At 35.0% G+C, this 13,394-nt stretch overlaps 1 protein-coding gene across 1 annotated transcript; it reads right to left on the bottom strand.

The window, feature by feature from the left end:
* Positions 1-10,936: 10,936 nt before the first annotated feature.
* On the bottom strand, positions 10,937-12,357 carry LOC110865009 (isoflavone reductase homolog). Its single transcript, XM_022114197.2, has 3 exons — positions 11,988-12,357; positions 11,597-11,837; positions 10,937-11,439 (listed from the first exon to the last, which is right to left on the bottom strand). Exons 1-3 carry the CDS (start codon positions 12,315-12,317, stop codon positions 11,045-11,047), a joined length of 966 nt encoding a protein of 321 aa, XP_021969889.1. The 5' UTR covers positions 12,318-12,357; the 3' UTR covers positions 10,937-11,044.
* Between the last annotated feature and the right edge of the window lie 1,037 nt (positions 12,358-13,394).

Raw genomic sequence — 13,394 nt, forward strand, 5'->3', positions numbered from 1 at the left:
TCCAATAGTTCAAGCATGAGGTAGAAGATTAAAATCTTCATTTTGGTACCTCTAAATGTCATAGAAGTCATGTAGGAGGTAGGAAGATCAAGTCTTCCATTTAGGCACCTCTATGTGTTCACCACTACACTTGATGTAAAAAAAAACAACCAAGGAGGGTCATGAACATACAATAAAGAATAAGAAATATACACACTAACTAAGAGAAATCATCAAATCATGTGAGGATTGTATGTTTGGACAACCCAAGTTGTTCCATAATCACTCATGTATCAAAGACAAAGTTTGACATGACTTGTGGGTTAAAAACCCTAAACAAAACACCAAGTTTATGAGGTTTAATCCTCTGATTTTAAATGTCTCAACCTTGTTTTTAAGCTTAACCAACCATGGGATAAGTTGTAAGCATTAGGACATAGGTATGAGATGTGTTAGACACAAGTTGCATAGGTTTAAACAAGTTTTTGATGAACATAAAAACAAACAGAAAGTTTATGGACTATTTCGGGGCATTTCCAGGTCTGATTTCTCCAAGGAGAAGTCTAGGAATCGAACCCCATGATTATACAAGCAAGTAGGAAAAAGAATCGAGTGAATCGGATAAGAATTGAGTGAGTTATGCTCATTTTCGTGAAGGGGTGTCAATCTACTCGAACCCTTGCTTTCAGCTACGGTTTGGTGGATGTTTTGTGAGTTTTTAGGGTTGCAAAAGTGGTAGGGAGGCTGGTTATAAGTGGTATTTATAGGGGGAAGGATTAGGGTTTCAATGGGTTGGGCTTTGGAAGTGTTTAGAAGGGGTTACACCTTGAAACTAGCCCACAAAACCCAACTATATGGGGCTGAATTTTGCTGAATTGGGCTGCCATATTTCTTTATTTTTTTATTTTTTTAAAACATTATAATGAGTAATTTTGTTAATTAAGTTGTGTAATAATATGCAACAATGTTTCCCCTAACTTGTAACAAGGTGAAATATGAAATAAAACATGATTTAACTAGGTAAAAAGTGTAATGTACAAGTTTTATTTACGAAGCAAGTTCCGTATTTTACAACGATTACGATGAAAGAATGGTTATAAGAACACAAGATTTCCAAAGATAGAATTTCACGTAAGGTTTCTAAATGTAGGATGTTTGAAAACGCAGGGCGTTACAGTCTCCACTCCTTTAGGAAATTTCGTCCCGAAATTTATTCAAGAGGAAGGCTTGAAAGAGTTTTTGGCATAAAGGTGATCATTAAGAATTGAAACTTGGGAAGTTTGAAAGTTTTGAAAAGTACCAAATTTTGGAGAACGTCAAGGTAGATTTGCAAGGGGAAGTTTTTAAGGATAGTATAAAAAAATCATACTTTCGTAAAACCTGTTTATTGAGAGGAACGAAAAGGTTTGTTACTTTAAATAAAGCAATAGAGGTATACTAAGTATAGTTTCACAAGAATCAAGAATAGGGAGGCTATTTTATAGGTAACGAGGTAAGTTAGGACTCAAATGTTTAAACAAGCTGGATTGCGAACGAGTTTTGTATAAAATAATACGAGTATAGAATGAACGAATGACTCTTAAAGAGTACAAGTATGTGAATAGCATAAGTGTTGGATAGATGAACGTAGTGTGTTAAGGATGAAGTCTCGTCATGAATAATCGGATATAATGCGTTTGTGAGTTGCGTGAAGTTGTATTAGGTCCAAAAGGTCTGCAACACACTGAATTTCTCATGGCACGTTTTACGAAAGTTTGGTAACATGGTGAAAACACTTATATATAGGAAGTACCAGCGGCGTATCCACCATGTTTTAACCACATCACGTCCGTTTCGTTACTTGGGGTCATGTTACGTTCCGTGTCTTACCATACACAGTAGTACACTCTATGGTTCTCATACGCCTATCACTATAATCCCGTGTGCACCCGCGATTATACTGATTGTCGCATGATCCACATAGCTTGTACTAGTTATGTATGAATCAAGGTATACATGAATTTGAAAATAAGAATGTGTACGTAGAAGAATGTCGTATGTAAGCATGTTTATGTTTAAGCATGTATGGGACCCACGTAAGCGAATCCCTCGGATTACGCTCGCGTATAGGTACGAATGTACGAATCATGAGTAAGGATGAAAGTATGAGCATAAGTTTAAGTATGAATACGCATGTATGTATGAGCATAAACATAAAACGTGTAAGTAGTATGTGTATAAGCAGAAGCGTAAAACGTATAAGTAGTATGTGTATGAGTACAAGCATAAAACGTATGAACATAGGTGTAGGTATGAAAAATAAATATTGCGTATATGGTGTACGTTGAGACATTGTAGAGAAAAAAAAAGGTTAAGTATGTAGATACGAACGATATAAATGATGTTATCGCGAGATATCGACTAAAATGTGTATGATGATGTGCATGTATAGTTGTTTAAACAAAACGTTGAGTTTGTCGAATCAAAATTAGATTGAGCTTGGTTTGAAAGGTAGAATATAGTTTGTATATGCAAAGGAACATAAAGTACTCATTGGTCATGCTTAACGTATTTTGTAATGATTGAAATGCTACTTTTGATTAAAAAAAAGGAGTTCACGTATGTTGAAAATTGTCGGTCCCCATGAAGTCTTCTAGCCCACGTGTTTTGAAATTTGGATGACGAGTTAAGCGTTGTAGAGAAGGTTTTTTTTATTTTTTTTTATTTTTAAATAACGGGTTTGTTTCATTTGCATCAAAACATGAAAATTTTGGACTTTGAAAGTTCTTGTGAAAACGTCGACCCTTAGAAAAGAAAAGAAATTTAGTAAAAGAACTTAGTGATTGTTTAAAAATAATTTTAACAAAGGATTTATTGATGTTGGAAAGAGTATTTGGTAAACGGTCATATAACATCTATGAGGTCTTATAAGTAATTGAGAAAGGTTAGTTTCATTTCGATTAAGAGTGGAAGTCTCTAGTATGATGATATAATGTGAACGTGTTTCAGTTAATAAATCAGATGTGAAGTTCATGGGCAAGAGATTCATTAGACCGATTAAATTGATAGGTAGCATTTCGTAAGGTTTGGAAATTCATGTAGTAAAACGGTAAAGACATGATTAAGAATCTTGTGTATATGATTTGAGTGAAAATGGATGGTAGAATAAGAAGTACGTTTGATAAACAATGTATTTTGAAATCGGTATAAGTAGGTATTTTGAATAATGATAAATGATTTAGGTATAAAACATGATCGGGTTTGCATAATAAAATATTTTGAAAGAGAAGTTTTGGGTAACGGTCACCTAAGTAAGGGAATCACCCCTAACTCGTTGGTGAGGTCGTTTTAAGGGAAGAGGGGTGGAGTCAATCGTCAAGCTAAGGAAGTCACTCCAATCTCGATGATACCTCTCCACTAGTTGTTACAAGGAATATGAATTTAAATTATATGAAAATCATGCATATATAAATGTATCGAAAAGGTTCGATATGTTGTGCGTGTGAAAAGAGAAATCAAAGGTAAACTCGAGGTTGAAAGATTGCATCGTATAAAATGAACAATAGAAACACATGTTTGACCAAAGTTTGGAGTGTTCCAAAACGGAACTTTGACTAACCAAAGTGGTCGAAAAGTCTTTTGAATTTGAGGAGCATGTTTTGGCCTAATAGGTAAAATACTCTCGCCGACAAGTCGGTTAACGGTATTTACCCTTCCGGTTACTACATGTCCCAAATCAATCGAAATTTCGAGACTTGGCGGGATTTATGAAAAAAATGCCAAGGAGTGGAACTAGTCGACAAGGTGCGGGTTTCACCCCTAACTTGACGATTTCGTATCCTAAGTGTGGTTGGTACTCGTCGGGTCAAAATTTAATTTCGACGTGTTGACGAGGGTCCACTAGAACTTGAAATTTGAGATTTACCATTAAGATGTGGATTTCACTCCTAGCTTAATCGCGATATCTCGTGTAAAAAAAGAATAGGTAGATTGAGAGTCGTTCACCAAATTGTGGGTTTCACGCCTATTTTGGTGAATTCGTCTCATTTGTACAATATGAGTGTTGTCGGATTTAGAATAATCGAGTAAAATGCATGAGGGAAGTGTATGTCGAAGGAGATACACAAACAAGTATAAACACATAAGAAAGCATATCAAGGATGATACTTAAATAATGAAATAAAACAAGTATTAACACATAGAGAAATATGTCAAGAATAACACATAAAGAATCGAACAACGAAACAAGTGTTAACACATAATAAAACAAGCATTAATGCGTAAGAATAACATGTCGAATATTACACATGAGTAACATACATGTTTAAAAGAGCATAAATAAGTAACAAATAAAGTATCATGTAGTAGTCCAAGCAAAGCATACGAATAAGGTTCTAAAACTATAGACTAGGCTAAAGCATTCCTACTTTTCCTAATTCCCTATAGTTATGGCTCTGATACCAATCTGTCACACCCCAACCAATGGCGGAAACATCGGGATGAGACGAAGTGTGAAGATTGCTAGAGACATCATAACGCTATTTGTGACAATATTTAGAAAATCCAAATTTCATTTCATTTCATAACTTCAAATAGTCAACATTACAAGAAATTCAAATACGACAAGTTTAACAAAACAACATGATAACATAACAAAATTTTGATACAACATTTTAAACCCTAACGTCTATATGTGTATCTAGGCATCAACGCTACTTCATTTCATAGCATCATCGTCCTCAACCTGTAACATGTTTAAAATAAAGTTCCATGCAAAAGCAAAGGCGAGTATACAAGTTTGATACGTACATAGCAAAAGATAAGTTTGAACAATTCCTCATAGCATGCATGTGATTCAAGATAAACATTTAAACATGGCATGTGTCTAACATATCAAACCAAGAAAACGCAACTTGCTCATGACATAACCAAAGATTCAGTAGAGGCGGGTCGTTAATCCTATAGCGCTACATATGTCAAGGTTTGGCTCGTACGAAGTTAATGATAAGTTCAACACATAAGAATCACCCAAATTTAAAGTATCAAGCCATCACATATACAAGCATTGTTATAGGAATGTTCGTGTGTTTAGACAAAAGTTCATGTGTAAGTTTCAATAGGTAAACATGTTACACCCCAAAAGTGGTAAAAGTAAAAGGGGAAAAGTACGAGTATACTCACCAAGTTTGCATATGTTTTCCGATTATCCAATTGTTGACGAGTAGAGATTTAGAGTCCGAATGTATAAGGGTTAAGGTTCAAGTATGTTTAGAGTCGAGATTCGGTGTTTAAAACAACATAAAAATAAGATATGAGAATAACATGGAAAATAATCATTTAGTACATATGATGCTTGTTCTTGACACTAGGAAACTCGAAGGAGTTTAGATGTTTTCATGGAACAAGGTTCCATTAGAATCGTGACAAGTTATCATAGTCTAGGATGATGTAATCTAGTACCCCGACATATGAACACTAGTTCATCATCAAAGATTCGATTATTCGAATAATATATTTAGGTTATATAATATATGTCCAATAGTTCAAGCATGAGGTAGAAGATTAAAATCTTCATTTTGGTACCTCTAAATGTCATAGAAGTCATGTAGGAGGTAGGAAGATCAAGTCTTCCATTTAGGCACCTCTATGTGTTCACCACTACACTTGATGTAAAAAAAAACAACCAAGGAGGGTCATGAACATACAATAAAGAATAAGAAATATACACACTAACTAAGAGAAATCATCAAATCATGTGAGGATTGTATGTTTGGACAACCCAAGTTGTTCCATAATCACTCATGTATCAAAGACAAAGTTTGACATGACTTGTGGGTTAAAAACCCTAAACAAAACACCAAGTTTATGAGGTTTAATCCTCTGATTTTAAATGTCTCAACCTTGTTTTTAAGCTTAACCAACCATGGGATAAGTTGTAAGCATTAGGACATAGGTATGAGATGTGTTAGACACAAGTTGCATAGGTTTAAACAAGTTTTTGATGAACATAAAAACAAACAGAAAGTTTATGGACTATTTCGGGGCATTTCCAGGTCTGATTTCTCCAAGGAGAAGTCTAGGAATCGAACCCCATGATTATACAAGCAAGTAGGAAAAAGAATCGAGTGAATCGGATAAGAATTGAGTGAGTTATGCTCATTTTCGTGAAGGGGTGTCAATCTACTCGAACCCTTGCTTTCAGCTACGGTTTGGTGGATGTTTTGTGAGTTTTTAGGGTTGCAAAAGTGGTAGGGAGGCTGGTTATAAGTGGTATTTATAGGGGGAAGGATTAGGGTTTCAATGGGTTGGGCTTTGGAAGTGTTTAGAAGGGGTTACACCTTGAAACTAGCCCACAAAACCCAACTATATGGGGCTGAATTTTGCTGAATTGGGCTGCCATATTTCTTTATTTTTTTATTTTTTTAAAACATTATAATGAGTAATTTTGTTAATTAAGTTGTGTAATAATATGCAACAATGTTTCCCCTAACTTGTAACAAGGTGAAATATGAAATAAAACATGATTTAACTAGGTAAAAAGTGTAATGTACAAGTTTTATTTACGAAGCAAGTTCCGTATTTTACAACGATTACGATGAAAGAATGGTTATAAGAACACAAGATTTCCAAAGATAGAATTTCACGTAAGGTTTCTAAATGTAGGATGTTTGAAAACGCAGGGCGTTACAGTAACAGAATTCAAAAACCATGAAGAAGTCAAACAGGTTCACTGTCAATTCAAAAACCATTAAGAACCTTCAGCATTTGACTGGTTCACTGTCAAGTCAAACAGAATTCAAACAAGTTTGTAATGTCGAAATTTAGAAATGACAAATGTTGATGTTGAGCCATAAGCATTTGTACAAGCATGTTTGACTTTCATAAGTCAAATTGCACATACACCTATTGACCCATATGCATTTGTAGAAGCCTGTTTGACTTTCAACATACACATATTGACCTATATGCATTGTACAAGTCTGTTGCATTTGTAGAAGCCTGCATATCCATATTATTGCCTAAAAACAACACATATATCTATAACTATGGGTTAAGCATAACAAGTGTTTCTGGTTTGGTGAATATAAAGTTTGGAAGCATTCATGAGACTCAAGATCACGAACACCCTCTTTCACTTATGCAAGGGACTGAAAGTGATGGTGATTGCACCAAGTGCAAATGCATCAGCACCTCTACATCAGTCAATGTGTTATGTTCTGTTATGTTCTGTTCTATGATCAAACCAAACAGCAGGAACTTAACAGTCAAATATAACCAACATTAACCCACATTATGTCGTGATCAAACATTAACCCACTTAACAGTCAAATATAACCAACTTAACAGTCAATGTGTTCTATGATCAAACATAACCTGTTCTATGATCAAACATAACCTGTTCTGTTCTTTGATCAAACCAAATAGCAGCAACTTAACAGTCAATAGCATACCAAAATATAACCTGTACAATTAAACATACCAAAAGATCCTAATATATAACCCACATTAACAGTCAACTACATTACATATTAACCCAAAACATCCTAATATATTAGAGTTTTACACAACCATTTCCTGCTGCGGGGGAAATTGGAAGTGTAGGAAAGGGCGGCCCCGCATTTTCACCACCACTGAGACCACAATCGATCGGACTGACCACCAAATCCTCATGTCCACTGCAAACACATAAAGATGGATGTTTCAATAACCCCCTTGTTTTTAACTTGTTCACACAGATCGGTTTATACCTGACAGCAGCGACCAAAAGGGGAAACGGTTGTTGTCGCCGGAAACCATGTGCATCGGCGGAGGTGTGGTCGCCATTGTGGTCGCCGGAGGTGGAGGTGGAAGGATGGGGTTCTCTTCACTCATTGTTAGTTGGAAGTCGGTGGTGGAGGTGGAGGTGGAAACAGGTGGTGAAGGATCGCCGGAGGTGAAGGAGTGGATGGAAGCCGGAGGTGGATGGATCGCCGGAGGTGAAGGATCGCCGGAGGTGAAGGAGAGGATGGAAGAAGCTTAGGGGGTAAGATTGTGAGATTATGTTTAGTTTAAGGGTTTATATAATATATAAACCACTAATTAAAGTAAAATTACCTATTTGACCTTTGACTCTCCCATGGTTTTATTGACCAGTCAACAAAATTGAAGCCCGGGGGGTAGAATTGCAACATAACAGTTAACAGTGGGGGGTAAAATTGCAATTATTTCCTTAGGGGGGTAAGAGTGCCAATGACCCCTAACCTCAGGGGGTAAAATTGCAGTTTACTCAAAGTAAAATAATGAGGAGGGGTGGAGTAGTGGTTAGGTTCGTTTATCGGTTAATTCAGTTTCGGTTTGCATTTTTATTCGGTCGTAATTGAAAACTGAACCAAACCAAACCAAATTATATACACGGTTAACCGAACTAAATAACTGAATATGAATTCGGTTATAGCTTTGGGTAAAAACTGAATTAATCAGTTTCAACAACCAATTCTGACCGAATAGATATTAAGCAATTTGAATATCCAACCAAGTAATGTTGTTGCATCAGCCACTTCGCTATTGCCTCCAAAGAGTGTCATCGGGGTCGGGTGGGTGGTGAGGGGGAGGTGTGGGGCGCCGTCTTCAACGGTGGTGCAACCGATAGGTTGTGACCACATTGATAGACTTTGATTCCTTGATGATTGTTTTGTCACTTAACTCCATTACAAATTTTTATTACATTCTTCCTTTTGAAAATTTTCAATTCTAAATCTACTTCATTAAGATTTCTATTCCTTTGACAAGTTCCGGTTCATAATAAAATTTCGCGAATCAAACGCACTCTAAGTTCATAGGCGTATGTATGTTATGTGCATAAAACAAATCAACCTAATTTATTCATATGTTTTTCAGTTTTGTATCGTCTACCTACATATCTACACATAGGTTATATTGCCAAAGGGGAAGATTCATTTGAGAAGAAAATTTAATTGAGAAGAAAAAGAACAAAGGGTAATTTTGTAAAACATTAAATAGTTTTTTCACTTATCTCATTTATTATCATTTTTGACTAATTAACTAGTCATAAAGTCTATTATCCTCCACATTAACCATTTTTTGCCTACACACATCAAAAGTTATCCTACATATTTCGAAATTCACCCTACACGTTGAAATTTATCCTACACAACTCGTAATTTGTCCTACACAACTCATAATTTATTCTACACTTTAAATTATTTTATTTTATGTTTTTGAAAAAAATATATATTTTGAAGATAAGTTACAAAAAATTTAATGTATTAGCTATTAAAGAGGAAGACTACAAATTAATGACCAATGTAGATTTACCAATGTACCCTTGTAGTTACATTAAATACTTATATTGAATGAAGTAAAATAAAGCATTCTTATTGGTTGAAATTTGTTTTTTTTTTCTTCTTGCAAAAAATTTCTTCTCATTTGAACTCTCCACTATTGCCAAAATAGAACATGTGTTGATTATAATACAAAACTAATTTGTTTATGTTTAAAAAACTAATTGATTATTTTTACTATTTTTGTTTTTGCTATTATTTGTGTTCTCTTTATATCCCGATACATGTATTGGATTTTAAATTGCCAATATGGTGTTAGCTCACTTGGTAGAGGATCTTGCTAGATTTGGGTTCAATCCCAACTAAGGTAAGAAATTTGATGTGATTTAGTAGGAGTGTGGGTACCATTAGCCGTTAAAAAAATTAGATGTCATGCAGAAAAGCCAACTTGACACATATTGGATTTCATATTTCTTTTACTAGTCATAGAGAAATGCCAACTTGACTGCCTCAGATTTATCAAATTGTTATTTTAATTTATGATATCAAACTTCAATGTCCAATTTGGTGTTTGATTTTATTAGTTTAGTTTAATTTAAAATTTTATTGTACCAGTTTTAAAATATTCATAACTAAATTCTTGTAAACTAGAATTACGACCCGCCGCAATGCGGCGGGGATTTTTTAGTTATAACTAAGTCGATTTAGGACGCACACGCTATGTTGAACCTGTCAAACAGGAAAAAAATAGACGATGTAAAAACGTTCACCCACACACGTACGTTGCGTCGTGTTAACTCGCAAAATTTAGACCGAAACGTGAAAACGCTAAACCAAAGACGCACGTTGCGATGTTTTAAGTTACAAAATTTAGAACGAAGCATAAAGCGAAAAATTTGCGGAAAATGAAAACTATAAAGGACCAAAGTTGAAAGTAAAAAAGTTGTGAGTATAGATTGCAAAAGATAAAAGGTTTAATGTTAAAACTAAAAAACAAATAGTTTTGGGTTAAAAGTAACTTATCAAATACTTTTGGATGAAAAGTAAAAAAATCATTTTTTTTAAAAAACCTCCAATGCCAAAGTTACAACAACCATATGCATAACTATTTTTTCTTTGAAAAACCACCAAAGTGAAGATTACAACACATAAGTAAAAAAGAATCAAAGTGATTAAATCGCAAAAGATGAAAACTTTTGAATTAGAAGTAAAAGAATCAAATTAATCAAAGGGGTTAAATTACCAAAGATTAAAACTTTAAATTTAAATTGTCAAAGATTAAAACTTTAGGGTTAAAAAGGAAAGAAATATTAAAATTTTTTAACTTAAATTGTCAAAGATTAAAATTGTAGGGTAAATTGTCAAAGATTAAAACTTTAAGGTTAAAAAAGAAATAAAAATTAGAAGTTTAAACTTAAATTGTCAAACTTTAAAACTTTAAGGTTAGAAAGGAAAATTTTTTTTTTTTTTTTTGAAAGACTCCCAAAGCCAATTGTCCAACTATCATATGCACAAATAAGTTGCTTATTAATATCTTCTAATAATAGTTATCTAGATTTTTTAACATAAATAAATACATCACAACTTATATTTTACACTATTTGAAGTTTTGAACCCCCAATCTTTTAGTTGTGAGGCACAAACCTTAACCAAGGAATGTCTCTTCACTCCCTTGAGGCTTGAGGACTTTATAAGTATTTATAAACGAAATAATAAGCTGTCATTACTAATTTTGATATGCAAAGTATGATTTATTTGTGCTCTAATTCTCACACTAGGAGATAGTACATTTATAGTGGCATGAATTAGAGATATCGTTGCAAATACTCATCAACACTAGTGTATTGGACCTCCGGATAGAGCTTAGAAGCTTCTTCTCCCTCGTTACCAATTTCGAAATTCATCGAACAACCTTCATAGTAAATGTGATAGATGCGTGCAAGTCCCGCTTGAATAGCTTTCTCGTCCATACCTAAAAAAGATGGCTTATGCGCACCTTTTATGGAAGCAAGAAAGTCTTGAGCAGATATGTGCACTTTCTCGAATGTTTGATTCGTAAGTTTCTCCCATTTTTCAACCAACTGGTTGTGCGTAACAATGTTCTTGGGTGGTCGAAGATACAACGTCTTGTTCAACGTGCGAGAATCATCTACAGTCTTGATAGTGTATGTTGCAACATCATCCTCATCCATGAAAACAACTACACAAATTTTAAAGAATTTAAGAACATCAATGAAAATAAGCCCCACACACACACACATATATATGTATATATGTGTGTGTGCGCGCGCTTAGAATTATTATTATGTTGAGGATCGCATAAATACATATGGTACATGTTATGTCTTATGTCATACCTTTCTGATTCCCATCGCCAAAAATACTCACTCGGTCCCTTGGTGGCATGAGGGAGCCTGGCTGCGAAAGGTTGCCAACAAAATAACCCCCAAAACAATTAGCAGAAATGTATGTATATGGAATTTTAGCGTCTTCAATGGCTTTTCGTATAACCATCTTGTCCTCAAACGTCTCCTTTCCATATTCGAGTGAATGTCCCATTCGCGAAGGGTCCATACCAAACTCGGAAGGCAAGAACCGCTGTTTCAAGAAACCAATTGTAAAAAAAAAATTATTTTGTACCTATAAAAGTCGCAACTCAAATGATACAACAAGTGTTTTAATTAGTGTTTTAAGAATCTTTGCTACATTTTTAGAAAGTTTGAGTTGAAGTTGTTACATAATACATACCTTGATGTTTCCTGCTTCTTTGATGGCATCAACAAGCTTAAGTTGAAGTAGAATATTATGTGACCGAAACTGCACCCCGGACATGGTGCATATCACAACATCAACTTGTTTCACAGCATCCACAAGACTCTGATGTTCAGAGAACGAACCCTCGACCAAACGGGCTCCTTGTTCCTTAAACGACAACAACATTTGAAGCTTATCAATATCATAACCGATCTCTCGACGCATAAGGACATAAGTCGGGTGGCCTTGAGCCAAGCTAGCCTTGACTATCCTCTTGCCAATGTAGCCTGTGCCACCCACAACAAGAATCTTGCTCTTCGACATTTCAAGGTTGTTTCGTAGAACTTAATAAAGTGTATGTTGTTGGTTATGAGAAAGAGTAACACAAGTGCATGTGTATAAATAGGAGATAACCTAGCATGGTCGTTATTCTAGTGCTGATATTATATTCCTAGATCATGTGCTTCTTTTTGAACGGTCCCTTTTTTTCCATGATGATGGCCAGACCCACGTACCTTTCTTGTATCTGGTACTCTGGCGGCCTAAGAAATATTAAGGGAAATAATATTGTTTTTGGTTTTAATGAAGTCTGGTTATATTTATTTACTAGATTATATACCCATCAGTTTTACGGGATGTGTTAAAAAATTTACAAACAGTACTTGTTTTCTGTTAGTTTATCAACTCACTCGTGACATATTGTATAATACTTATATTAGTTTCTTATTTGTATAATCGATATGGTCTATCTATATCAATCGAAAAATAACTAAGATTTTTAATTAAATAATATTGATGGGATCTAGGACTTATAAATCTCTAAAACATATTATCTTATCAATATATTGAAAAAATATTTTTTAAATAGACTCAAGTCACGAGGAGAGAGAGTCATTAAGTTTTAATCTAAAGAAGTTCTAATGTATATGGATTATATATAAACATTGAGTTGCTTTCAACCAATTTGACTCATTCCTCGTTTGGCTAGATTGTTTTATGGGAAAATTACCAAAATGTTAGTTGACCAAGTGTCTTTGCAATTTTGTCACCTTCCTGTGTCTTTGGAACGTCTTCACAACCTCGGAAGTGTCCCACTATCATGTTGAAGCGTCCGTTTCCTTTCAAGCGACACGTGTCCGACATGTTGAAGCGTCCGTTTCCGTTACCAAAATGCGTTAGTCACCGACGCATAAAAATTTGTAATGCGTCCCTGTGTACGTTTCCGAGGCTTGGCCGACGCTTCCGAGGCTTGGCCGACGCTCCCGAGGCTTGGCCAACGCTTCCTGAGGCTTGACCGACGCTCCCCCGAGGCTTGGCCGACGCTTCCCGAGGCTTGACCGACGCTCCCCTGAGGCTTGACTGACGCTTAAATAATTAACGAAAATAAAAAAAAGGGAAACT

The sequence above is a fragment of the Helianthus annuus genome, chromosome 6 (assembly GCF_002127325.2).
Source record: "Helianthus annuus cultivar XRQ/B chromosome 6, HanXRQr2.0-SUNRISE, whole genome shotgun sequence".
In the NCBI taxonomy this organism is placed as follows: Eukaryota; Viridiplantae; Streptophyta; class Magnoliopsida; order Asterales; family Asteraceae; genus Helianthus; species Helianthus annuus.